This window comes from Silene latifolia, chromosome 2, assembly GCF_048544455.1.
Source record: "Silene latifolia isolate original U9 population chromosome 2, ASM4854445v1, whole genome shotgun sequence".
Lineage (NCBI taxonomy): Eukaryota > Viridiplantae > Streptophyta > Magnoliopsida > Caryophyllales > Caryophyllaceae > Silene > Silene latifolia.
This window is the reverse complement of record NC_133527.1, coordinates 187625464-187637826: the sequence shown is the minus strand read 5'-3', so window position 1 is coordinate 187637826 and position 12363 is coordinate 187625464. Positions and strand designations below refer to the sequence as shown.

Here is a 12363-nt window from a genome sequence, read left to right as displayed (position 1 = left end):
TATGCAGCATAACATGGTGTGTTCTTAAAGTAGTAGTAGGATTGGCAACATTTCAAAAAGTGACGACAAACCACTTGTCAGTGGAGCTATCTATGATGAGTTGGCAAGGTAAGAAACTGGTCCTACTTACATTTTATTGATCATATCCTTTGTGGACTAACCTCAGTAACTTGAGCAGTAGTTCACCTCACCACTTTTGATCAAGGAATAGGGTAGTTCCCACCGATTTTTAGGTTTTTGCCCGTAATTTAGGCCAACACCAATAGATCTTGCTTAAGACTGTTACGGTTATAACCGTCTTAAGTGTAAAATGGGTAAAATAGTATCTAGATAGATGGAACAAGTGTTTGTCATTTCTTAGGCATTCTGCCTTTTGTCTCATCCGTGAGGATCCTCTGTCCCATTTGGTGTCTCATTCTGTGTCCCACTCCATACACATTTTGACACCTCAACACATTAGCATATTTGTGGGTTATTTTTTTATTTGCAACAAGTGATGTGTCAAAAGATGAGTGGAGTGACACACAGAATGAGACACAAAAATGGGACAGAGGATCCTTATTCCTCTATTTGACTCGTTTTATTGTTTAAACGGATATGTCTGTCTTGAAGAAGAATTTGTGGGACTACAAACTTGCCAAATTATTATTTGATGTGTGTTAAAGGGTTGTAAGTTGGAACCTTTTCAATTTTTTTTTAAATTTTTATGCTCTAAGTTCAATCACCCATGGACGGTTCTAAAGGATGATTCATGTCAGCCGACCCCAAATTATTTTGGGATTAAGGCTCTGATGTTGTTGTTGTTGTTATGCTCTAAGTTCAAGTTATTCATCACTTCCCTTAAGTTTTTAGTTTAAGCAGGATGAGGACGTTGGTTGAACCGGTGGCCCGGGTAGAAATCAGGTGAATGCTCTCTCTCTCTAACAAAATCCGAAGGGTAAAACCGGTGGTTGAAGCAATAGCTTCCCTTAAAGCCGTTGTTTGGCCTAATGCTTTCCTGCTATCAAAACCAAGTAGGTGTCGCTAGGGGGTCTACTCGGGGAGTTGTTGGACGTGGAGCAACCAACACGTTGGTAGCTGCTGAAGGAATTGGGTTTGGCACGTGTATGTGAAAAAGCATAACCCTTTGATAATAGTTCTCATAATAAAATTTATAGTGTATAATAGAACTGTCTAATACTTCATTGGAGTCGTGTAAGTTTTGTATTCCCTTCAACAGATGTACCTTGAATTACATATTCGCACCAAGATGGTCGAGATTTCTTCTTGGTGTGACTCCTTGTAAATGTGACATAATTCATTTATAATTTTCAAAACCCACTTGTAATATAAATCGATTACAAATTAGATTACGGCGAAACGGAAGATAATAGTCGTTAGCAAAATGGATGAGAGTTTGTGGAATAATTATTAAGTAAATCCAAAATTAAAACAGTAGGGATATATTTGAATTATTAGTGGTTGTTGCTGTCATGACTAGACTGATTACAATTAAAGTAATGGAAAGTATGAAAAACAACAAAAACTACAACCAAATCATAACCGACCATAACTTCAACTTCCATCATTTTTTTGCTTACTAAAAGAGTCCGTTTTTGAAATAATGCTCAAAAATAAAAGAATTGTCGTTTTGGGTCGGTTTTGAAAACAATTATCGAAATGGTGTCCACGTAGGCTCGTTTTTGACGAGCCTGTATGAGGCTTAAACACGCCATACGTATTGGCGTGTTTACTTGAATGAACACGCCATACGTAATGGCGTGTTTAGGCAGTCCAGAATTCTAACCCAAAGTCAGTAGCAACATAAGGAAAGACACAGAACACGCCATACGTATTGGCGGGTTTCTTTGAGAAGACACGCCATACGTAATGGCGGGTTCTCTTTCTTTCCAAAAACCCAGCCACTGGACTTGGGCTAGAAAATAAAGCTGCTGAAACCCGCCATACGTAATGGCGTGTTTTGGTCTTAAGACACGCCATTATGTATGGCGTGTTTCCTTTGCTTATGTTGTTCAGCTACTGACTTTGGGTTGGAATTCTGGACTGCCTAAACACGCCATATGTAATGGCGTGTTCATTCAAGTAAACACGCCAATACGTATGGCGTGTTTAAGCCTCATACAGGCTCGTCAAAACCGAGCCTACGTGGACACCATTTCGATAAATGTTTTCAAAACCGACCCAAAACGACAATTTTTTTATTTTTGAGCATTATTTCAAAAACGGACTCTAAAAAATGAGCATCTTTTAAGCCGCCCAATGCGTAGGGGAAAAGAACATACTTCTATTTGATCATTTTCATGCTTTCACGACTAGAATTATTGGCTTGGGAGAATTTAAAGAAAAAATTGGGAAAATGTACGCGGTATTCTTGAAGTTTCGAATTTTACCCGAAATACCCAATTTTTTGTTTCGAAAAACTTTAAGAGGCTATAACTCGTGTCTACGAGTTCAGAAAGTGATAAATTTTTTTTTTCAAATCGACTATCTTACCGAGAACTACGATTTGAAAAAAAAAAAAATTGTCGTATTTGGATCCCGTGGCTAGGACTTTTTATACGTCAAAGTTTTTTTTACCAAACAAACTTTGAATGACTATATCTCTTAGAGCATCTCCAATGATTCTCTACAAGGACCTGCTTGCAATTTTTGCAAAATAATAAGCATGTAGCTTACCACTGGAGATGAAAAAGTGAGATGTAGCTTGTAAGCATTGTAGTTCTACCAAACTACATGCTTGCTTTAGAAAAAAAAAATAAAAGGTAAATTCTCATTGGATGAAAGCAAGTATGTGGAACCCATACAAGCTACATTTATTGTAGTTTGCCATTAAAGCGTTATGTTGCCGGAAAGCCGAGTAGCTTTAAAAATCGATATGACAAACCAAGCTACAAGCCTACAATGCATTGTAGCTGACCGTTGGAGATGCTCTTAGTCACGAATTCCAAACTCGACGATTTTTCTTTCCAAGTCGTAGTTCTCGAAAAGATAATCAATTTAAAAAAAACGTAACTTTCTAAACTCGTAAATACGAGTTGTAACCTCTTAAAGTTGTCCGGATCAAAAAATTGGATATTTCGAATAAAACATCAAAGTTCAAAGCCATCGCGTGCATTTTCCGAAGAAAATTTGTTATGTGGTAGGAGGATTTGGATCCTCTCCATTTCCTTTCTCTCCATTTCCTCTCACAATCTATTTTAATAATAATTATTCCTTACATTCCTATTTTTCCTTTACTTTTATGCGTAAATTGAGAACCGTTAGATGTTGCCAAGATGCGATCCGGACCATTAATAGGAACTTGCCTCTCCATTTCTTTTTAGGAAATGGAGAGAAATTGGGCTCGTGGTAGGAATATTTATCTTTTCAATTAGAGTTGTAGCAATTTGGGATATTGAGATTCGCACTCTTGAAAAGCCACCAAATTTTTGGTAGATAATCGTACGTGTTTATGCCAATTTGAATGACCGGCGGTCATGGTTTTCATTTGTTTATTTTCTAATCACAAAATAAATCAAATGTAAATTATTCACTAGAACATAGAGTGTACCATAGAGGTGTGTGATTCCAAATCCATTGGTTTAATCTAATACGGTAAAGGGAAGGAATGAAGTTTGAAACCAAGGGTAAGGGTATGATTATTGGCAAGCACAAAATCTCATTGAAGACGGCGATATCCGTCACAAGCTTGTGACGGATACCATTTCCTCTCACAAAATACCCATGAGAGGTGAGTGGGGAAACACATGGGGATGCCCCACCTTGTCCCCTCTCCCTTTTTGTGAGAGGTCTTCAGCTTGTGACGGAATTAGCCCGTCACAAGCAAGACACTTTGATTGGCAAGACTTTTCTTAGCATTAAGATTATGTTACAATAGCTTTTCACAAACTTTTATTCTTTTTTTATAGTTCAAATTCACCGCAGATTTGTACATTATCAGTCAAACTTAGCTTATACTCTACTTTTTCACTTTATTTGAGAAAATGTGGGGTTAAAAAAATGAACAAAAATAAAATAACACATAGGATCCAGTAATTGGATAATTTCCTTTGAAAGTGGGGTCAATATTCATGCAAAGTCTAGTTGAGTCTTGGATTTCTTATACTCAATTTAAAACTTTGTCAAGAATATGGTAGATTATCGAGACAAACTTGATGGTTTGGATCGAACACCAGACCGAACTACACAATTTTGTCCGAACAGGATGAGAATATAATTTATATCCGATCAACGCTCCAACAATTCCGATTAATTCGTATTTGGTTTGGCCCTAACCAGACCGAATGTGTGGTGGACCGGACCACGAACCAAATTGATTTTCATTATATATTATGCACCCATAATATGAAATACATATTTTTCCAAAAAGTTATAAATCTTTGTTAATTAGTTGCTATTTATAATGTAGACAAACTATCTAACTATAATTTTGAAATAATAAATTTATAATATCACGCAAGTTATTGTTTATTCATTACATTAACATAAAAAAATTTGTCAATTTAGTCTAATCCAGCCAACTCATATATGCGTTTTGACCCGAACCCAACCAACGCAATATGGTCTTCAGACCGCCTAATTTGGTTCGGTTCGGTCCGATTCGATCCAATCCAGGATCAGACCAATGAACGCACATAAAGGAAGTATTTATCAAATTGGTTGATTGTACAAACATAAACCCCTCTTAAGGCTCTGTTTGACAAAATTATCTAAAAATGTAGCTGAAACCTAAAAAGGTAGTTGAAAACTGAAAAGGTAACTGATAAGGTAGGTGAAAATTAGGAGCTGATAAGTTAACTGATTATATAAAAATGTGTTTGGCAAACTAACTGAAATAACACACTAACTGAAAAGGTAGCTTATTTTGGTAAAATGACGTAAAAGGATATGAAAATTATTTAATATTATAGAATAAAGGGGTACAAAATGGAAAATAAGTCATTTCAGGTACCTGATTTCTCAAATGCTATATGAGGTAGCATTTCATTTCAGCTACCTTATTTGACCAAATAACCTACTTGCCAAACACGTGCAATTGTGCAAAAAAATCAGATAGCTGAAATTTTGGTCAAATAAGGTACTCCCTCCTATTCATTTTAACTCTCCCCCTTTCCTTTTTCATCTATTCATATAATTCTCCCATTTTCCTTATTTAGTAAAGTTTTATATTTATTTTAATCACCTTACCCCACAACAATACCTCACAATACTCATACTTTATCTTATTTTAATCACCTTACCCCACAACAATACTTATTTTAATCATCTTACCCCACAATAATACCTTCCCTCTCTCCAATTACCGTACACCACCACAATATTTTACAATAAAATAATCCTACCCTTAATTTACGTGCCCTTTTTGAAAGGGGAGAGTTAAAATGAATAGGAGGGAGTATATGAAATGTCCTGCTAGACGGAGCCTAAAACCAGAAATCCAACCCATATGGGCTACATATCATCCTGACAGCCCGTATTAATCCAGACCCGTTTAACAACCATTCAAATCCAATACAACACCCGAACAGATAATCATAAACCTTCTTTAAACCCCAACATACAAGAAGGCAGCATCCACATTTCCCGCAAAAATAAATATCTACCAAAATGGCTCACGCTCTCCGTCTCCGCCGCGCCCTTTCTATCTCCACCGCACTCATCTCCCCCACCCGCCGCACCACCGTCATCTCCACCCTCGTCGCCACCACCCTTGATCAAACCCTCGCCGTCCGCCATTTCCACTCGACTCAACAACTCTCGTCCTCCTACGCTCAGCGATCGTACAACGATATCGACAAGGCTGCCGACATGATTATCTTTGAAGGTTGCGATTATAATCATTTTTTAATTGTCATGGATTTCGGCAAAGATCCTAATCAACGACCTCCTCCTGATCAGATGATTGAGACCTATGTTCAAACTGCTGCTAATGTTCTTGGAAGGTAATTTCTGATTAATTAATTTATTTAACCTAATTTGATTGATTTCTGTCAGCTGGTTTCGGTTTTTAAATTCCGAAACCCTAAATGATGGAAGTTTCGAACATGAGATTGATTGATTGATTGATTGATTTCTGTTTTTATTTGTCGAAGTCCTAAACCCTAAACAGTCTTGTTGCTAAAATCCACGTATTCTTCAAATTTCTATTATGCTATGTTTGGGAACCTTGAATTAGAATTGAATTTCGGAATTGAAATATTTCAAGTGTTTGGGAACCCCTAGAATTTGGAATTGGAATTGATTGAATTCCTTATCAATTCCAAGCTAGTTAAAATTTGGGGTTCTCAAATACCTACCATATACTAGTCATTTCAATTCCATGACTTCTTACGTTTTATTTTGTGACGCAAATTTCGTCACAATATTTTTATTTATCATATTTTTTCCGATCGCAAATATTTTGCGAGACAATATTTAATTTTTTCAAATATAAAACGTCCAACGGTCTCGACCCATACCCGTCTCGCCCAAATTCCATTCCAATTCCAATTCCACGGGTTTCCCAAACGCAATTTTGAAATTGGATTTGGAATTGAATTCAAACATTTCAATTTCTACAATCGAAATCATGAAAATGAAATCAATTTCGTATTTCCAAACACTACCTTATCGGAAATGGAAATTTTAGTCTATGCTACTTGAGTGGCTTTAATTTAAGCGTGAGTTGTTTCATGGCATGTATGGTTTACCATTTTTCATCTATATATATGCTATCAGTGTCGAAGAGGCGAAAAGAAAGATATATGCATGCAGCACAACTACTTATACTGGTTTTCATATCGAGGTGGATGAAGAGACATCTAAGAAGTTTGAGGGTAATGTATACCTACATGAATGACTAAATTTTTACCAATCAAATAGTATAATGTTTAGAATGATTATAAAATGAGTACAAATTACTTATCATGAATTAAATCTTTGCAGGCCTTCCTGGGGTTACGTTTGTATTGCCAGATGCCTACGTAGATCCCGTGAACAAAGAGTATGGAGGTATGAATTGTGTTACTCTCACTTTTCTGTAAGATATCGTCCCAAATATGTAATTTCTCATCTCTTATTCCCTCTCGTGATGAACTCATGGTAGAATTCTTTGGTTAATAGAGCCTTATTTTTACCTTTGAATGTGAAATACCACTTATATATGGTTGTTTAAGCAGGAGACAAGTACATTAATGGAGAAATTATACGTAGACAACCTCCTGAGTATCTGTCCAGCATAGAAGATACTCCCTCTGGCTTTTATTTTTCTTCCCGTTTCTCTAATATATGTGAGGAGTATTATAATGAAATGGGAAGAAAACAGCAAGCCAGAGGGAGTAGATTTTAAACTGAATGATCGGCCTCCGAGGGATCCAATGCCTATCCAACAAGTTTTTGCATTTCATCCAACGAATGTGGCCTTGAATTACATCTTTGCACTATTATGGGGAAAACAACATGCTTCAATTTGATCATGTTCATGCTTTCTCGACGATGCATAGAACTATTGGCTTGCCAAAATTGAAAGAAACACAAATAAAAATGGGTTCTACATTTTTACATACAGATTTTCCTCTTTCACATACACTTTTTTACAATGGAAAAAATGACTCTCATTTCAAAAATGACTCTCATTTCAAATTATTAACATGCCACACAGTAAAATATACTCCCTCTCAGTCACTATATTGTTCTCATTTAACATGCCACACAATAAAATATACTCGCTCTCAGTCACAATTTGGTCCAGACAGGACCCGGCTATAGTTTATTTCGTCTGATCCATTCCCCAACAATTTTGATCAACTCGGTCTTTGGTCATGTCCTGAACCAAACCAAATGGTACCGTGGATCGGATCGCGGACCGAATTGATTTCCAATATAAATTATGCGCCTATAATATAAAATATATATTTTTCTAAAAAGTTATAAATTTTTGTTAATTAGTTGGTATTTAAAATTTAGATGAACTATCTCACTGATACTTTAAACTAAAATAATAAATTTATAATATCACGTGTTATTGTTTATTCATTACATTTACATAAAAAGTTTCGTCAATTTGGTCTGGTCCAGTCAACTTATATATGCGTTTCGACTCGGACCCCACCAAAATAATAGTTCCGGTCTTTGGTCCACCAAATTTGGTAAAGTCAAGTCCAATCCAGGATCAGACCAATGAACACTCCTAAACGTAGTATATATTAAATCCTCTATTTACTAAAAGAATAGGTGAAACTCTGAGTTTTCCCGCCTAAACATATTTCCTAAAATAAGGTTAGTTTTTTTTAGCATATTCTATAAGTATGGTAGGCGATAATATACATAATCTTTTAGATTTATATATTTATGTCATTTAATATTTCACAATCTACACAAATTTTGTCTCCAATCTTTTTATGATATAAAAAGGAATTTTTTTTGTTTAAAGAATCATACGATAAAAATTCATTGATTTTTTATGATAAAATGTTGGGTTAAAAATACGTAATTTATTTTCGCAGTACGTTTTTTACTCATTTTAGTACTTTTTACCACGTAATTTCCATTTGCATACCCTTAATAAAAAAAAACACCTAATAACCTTAATTTTTCTATGTCTCACGCGACATAACCTGATCCAACAAACTTCATTGATTATGGACTTAATTTGAATAAAGAACAAATCTTTTATTCACAAATTACGTTTTATTCAACAGAACATTGCTTTTTGAGTTATCAGTTGAATTTGATTGTTTTCTTTTAGGGGGTTTTTGATTTGGTTTGGTTAGGGTTTGGATTGGCTTTTTGGGTGGTGGAAATGTAATTTGCAATCAAATCAAATCAGCGTATGGGTGGCTGTGAAGGAGGTGCGGCACGGTGGCTGTTGTGGTGTCCTCTAATGCAGTACACATTGACCCGATTTTGGACCCGTGCCCATCCCTAGGTTTATGTCCATAAACCCTTCTTTAAACCCCAACATACCAAAATGGCTCACGCTCTCCGTCTCCGCCGTCCGCCATTTCCACTCGACTCAACAACTCTCGTCCTCCTACGCTCTGCGATCGTACTACGATATGGACAAGGCTGCCGACGAGATTATCTTTGAAGGTTGCGATTATAATCATTTTTTAATTGTCATGGATTTCGGCAAAGATCCTAATCGACGACCTCCTCGTGATCAGATGATTGAGACCTATGTTCAAACTGCTGCTAATGTTTTGGGAAGGTAATTTCTTATTAATTTATTTATTTAACCTAGTTTGATTGATTTCTGTCATCTGGTTTCGGTTTTTTAAATTCCGAAACCCTAAATGATGGAAGTTTCGACCATGTGATTGATTGATTGATTTTTGTCAGCTGTTTTTGATTTGTCGAAGTCCTAAACCCTAAAGCCCTTCGTTAGGTCTGGTTATTTCTGTTTCGTCGAGTTGGATACGTTTTTTTTTTCGTAAATATGCGAGGGGGATTTTGGAAAATGTATACAAGTTCATACAAGTTACTGTAATGGCGGGAATGGAATGATTTAAGGAAAAGTGATATGTTAACAATTCTACCCCTTGAATTAAACAAGAATGGAAGCAATGTTATTACGATGGTAGGAATGGTAGTTATGGAGGTCTACTCAATTTACGTACTAAATTTAGAAAGTGACAATTAATTTGGAATGAACGAAGAAGGAAAATGAGACAATGAAAATGAAATGGGGAGATTATGTTTTTTTTTCCCTGTTGTAAATGCGTTGATCGCTTTATGTTGGAATTATATTGCTTTGTGTGAGATAGGGCAAGGTTTAGACCAGTTAATAGATCCTACAACCAGTTGTACCCAGTTGTATGCTTTAGAACCCGAGCTATATAATAGAGTTTTCGAGTTTTGTTTTAAAGAAGTCGAGCTATACCATAAAATTTTTGAACTCCTCACTTAAACATAAAAAAATAACTTTAAGAAAGCTCAAAAAAATTACACATAAGCTCGATAAGATATAACTTGGTTGTATGATGTCATTGTACCACCGGAGGTATAATGTTATTTGTGGGTTTAGACTTGAGAGACATTAAAGTTTATTCCTTCATTTTCATTGAAATGCAGGTTCATTTTAAAAAAGCACGCCTTGGATGAGGCACTAGCCAAAAAGCCTCGTCCATTTTAGGTGCTCCTTTTAGACAAGGCTCACTTAACAAGGCTAACTAGTATGCACTTTCCATATCTTTTAGACAAGGCTCACATTTTCTTTTCTCCATTATCCCTAACTTTAGTCCTTTCACATGTTAGCCAACTTGAAAACTCCTAAAAAAGCTATTGTTTCCAAAATTATATTTGGAAATTACAAATTTGTTATCAAAAATAGGGCGCCTCGTGTCAAAAAGGCGCGCGCCTCGTGTCAAAAAGGCGCGCGCCTCGTCGCCTTGGCACCCTAGCGCCTCTGTGTGCCTTGCGCATTTTTAAACTAAGAATGAGGGAGATGATAAGTGAGATGATTGCTAATTTGCTTTTATGTGTTACTGAATTAGGGAGCCGGAGGATTGTATTGTTAGAATGTTAGCGAGATTGTGTTATACTTATTCCATCTCGTTTATATTGAACCCTTTTGATTAAAGGTCATATGAAGATGCTCTGATGAAATATCATTGCCAGTGCCACTGACCTACGGAATTAATCACCATAGTGTAACTGTGTAAGTATCATATTATTTGAATAAGGCGTGTGACGTGAAGCATTGCAAAATATTCATCTTTCCATCTCGGATGTCGCCCGTGTCGGTTCTTATTGTTAGAGATTGTTCTACGAGGAAGTGTTCTCGGGCAACCTACTTGCTACTCAGTGTCCACGATAACCATGAAAATTGACCTCTAGTTTGTTGTTGCTTGTGCTGAATAAGAAATGTCAAACAAAGCTATTCACTTGGATTTAGCTTCAAGAGCAAACAGTCTTGTTGCTAAAATCCACGTATTCTTCAAATTTCTATCCTCGGAAATGGAAATTTTAGCCTATGCTACTTGAGTGGCTTTAATTTAAGCGTGAGTTGTTTCATGGCGTGTATGGTTTACCATTATTCTTCTATATGCTATCAGTGTCGAAGAGGCGAAAACAAAGATATATGCATGCAGCACAACTACTTATACTGGTTTTCAAGTCGAGGTGGATGAAGAGACATCTAAGAAGTTTGAGGGTAATGTGTACCTACATGAATGACTAAATTTTACCAATCAAATAGTATAATGTTTAGAATGTTCATAAAATGAAAACAGATCACGTATCATGAATTAAATCTTTGCAGACCTTCCTGGGGTTACGTATGTATTGCCAGATTCGTACCTAGATCCCGTGAACAAGGAGTATGGAGGTATGAATTGTGTTACTCTCACTTTTCTGTAAGATGCCCTCTCGTGATGAACTGATGGTAGAATTCTTTGGTTAATAGAGCCTTATATACCTTTGAATGTGAAATACCACTTATCTATGGCTGGATGAGCAGGAGACAAGTACATTAATGGAGAAATTATACCTAGACAACCTCCTAAGTACCTGTCCAGCGTAGAAGATAGATTTTAAGCTGAATGATCGGCCTCCAAGGCTCCGAGGGATCCAATGCCTATTCAACAGGTTTTTGCATTTCATCCAACGGATGTGCCTGGAATTACATCTTTGCACTAAAATGGGGCGAGATTTCTTCTTCGTGTGACCCTTGTAAATGTGACACATTCATTTCTAATTTTGAAAAGCCACTTGCGATATAAATCGATCAGAAATTAGACTACTTCGAAATGGAAGTTACTAGTCGTTAGCAAAATAAATGAGAGTACAGAACCATGAAGTCACTAAAAATGAGAATTACTCATTTTCTGATCGATTTATTCTTTCGTTTTGTGATGTTTTTCATTTAGTTCATTGGTCTTTTGTTAGTAGAAAACTCAACAGTGTAGCGCATGAACTTGTTTATTTGGGCTCGTTGCATCTAGGGAGACGGAGTTGGGGTAATATCTTGCCCTCTCCCGGCTGATATTTGTGCGGTTTCTGATCTTGATAATATAAGTTCAACCCATTTTGGGATTTCAAAAAAAATATATATTAAAACAGTAGGGATATATAGATTTACACCAATGCATAGAACTATTGGCTTGCCAAAATTGAAAGAAACACAAATAAAAATGGGTTATACTTTTTTACATACGGATTTTACTCTTTTACATATACTTTTTACAATTTTACCCTTGTCATTTTATCTCATGCCTTAAATCAAAATTAATTACCCACCATTTCCCTTCCACCCACTGGTCTACCCTCCCTCCGACATATCCCATCCTCCAGCCACCACTAATTGACATAAACTACCGCACCGACCACAAAATCAATTCTGACATTAACTACCAAATGTTTAAGTAATTACGTTCAAGAGTTGTG

At 36.2% G+C, this 12363-nt stretch overlaps 2 protein-coding genes and 1 long non-coding RNA gene across 4 annotated transcripts; all 3 read left to right on the top strand.

Moving 5' to 3' along the window:
* The first annotated feature begins 20 nt into the window (after nt 1-20).
* On the top strand, nt 21-1100 carry LOC141643866 (uncharacterized). The gene is made up of 3 exons (XR_012543787.1): nt 21-108; nt 862-903; nt 1018-1100. It is a non-coding gene; the product is annotated as an uncharacterized LOC141643866 (long non-coding RNA).
* A 4450-nt stretch (nt 1101-5550) lies between these two features.
* On the top strand, nt 5551-7514 carry LOC141631783 (multiple organellar RNA editing factor 9, chloroplastic-like). The gene is made up of 4 exons (XM_074444407.1): nt 5551-5942; nt 6718-6815; nt 6925-6990; nt 7158-7514. The coding sequence occupies exons 1-4, from the start codon at nt 5608-5610 to the stop codon at nt 7325-7327; spliced, it is 669 nt and encodes a 222-aa protein (XP_074300508.1). The 5' UTR covers nt 5551-5607; the 3' UTR covers nt 7328-7514.
* A 1109-nt stretch (nt 7515-8623) lies between these two features.
* Nucleotides 8624-11694, top strand: LOC141631771 (multiple organellar RNA editing factor 9, chloroplastic-like). 2 transcript variants are annotated; one of them, XM_074444400.1, is made up of 4 exons: nt 8624-9187; nt 11034-11131; nt 11270-11305; nt 11438-11694. In XM_074444400.1, exons 1-4 carry the CDS (start codon nt 8910-8912, stop codon nt 11512-11514), a joined length of 489 nt encoding a protein of 162 aa, XP_074300501.1. In that variant the 5' UTR covers nt 8624-8909; the 3' UTR covers nt 11515-11694. The 2 variants fall into 2 exon arrangements, with proteins under 2 accessions (XP_074300501.1, XP_074300497.1); XM_074444396.1 differs by having other exon boundaries at nt 11240-11305.
* Nucleotides 11695-12363: the final 669 nt, after the last annotated feature.

What these genes read in the sequence shown, in the direction of transcription:
- LOC141631783 (XM_074444407.1), top strand. Translation starts at nt 5,608, where the DNA reads ATGGCTCACGCTCTCCGTCTCCGCCGCGCCCTTTCTATCTCCACCGCA. An exon ending in GCTGCTAATGTTCTTGGAAG is followed by an intron (nt 5,943 to 6,717) that starts GTAATTTCTGAT and finishes ATATGCTATCAG; the next exon opens with TGTCGAAGAGGCGAAAAGAA. An exon ending in GACATCTAAGAAGTTTGAGG is followed by an intron (nt 6,816 to 6,924) that starts GTAATGTATACC and finishes AAATCTTTGCAG; the next exon opens with GCCTTCCTGGGGTTACGTTT.
- LOC141631771 (XM_074444396.1), top strand. Translation starts at nt 8,910, where the DNA reads ATGTCCATAAACCCTTCTTTAAACCCCAACATACCAAAATGGCTCACG. An exon ending in GCTGCTAATGTTTTGGGAAG is followed by an intron (nt 9,188 to 11,033) that starts GTAATTTCTTAT and finishes ATATGCTATCAG; the next exon opens with TGTCGAAGAGGCGAAAACAA. An exon ending in CGTGAACAAGGAGTATGGAG is followed by an intron (nt 11,306 to 11,437) that starts GTATGAATTGTG and finishes CTGGATGAGCAG; the next exon opens with GAGACAAGTACATTAATGGA.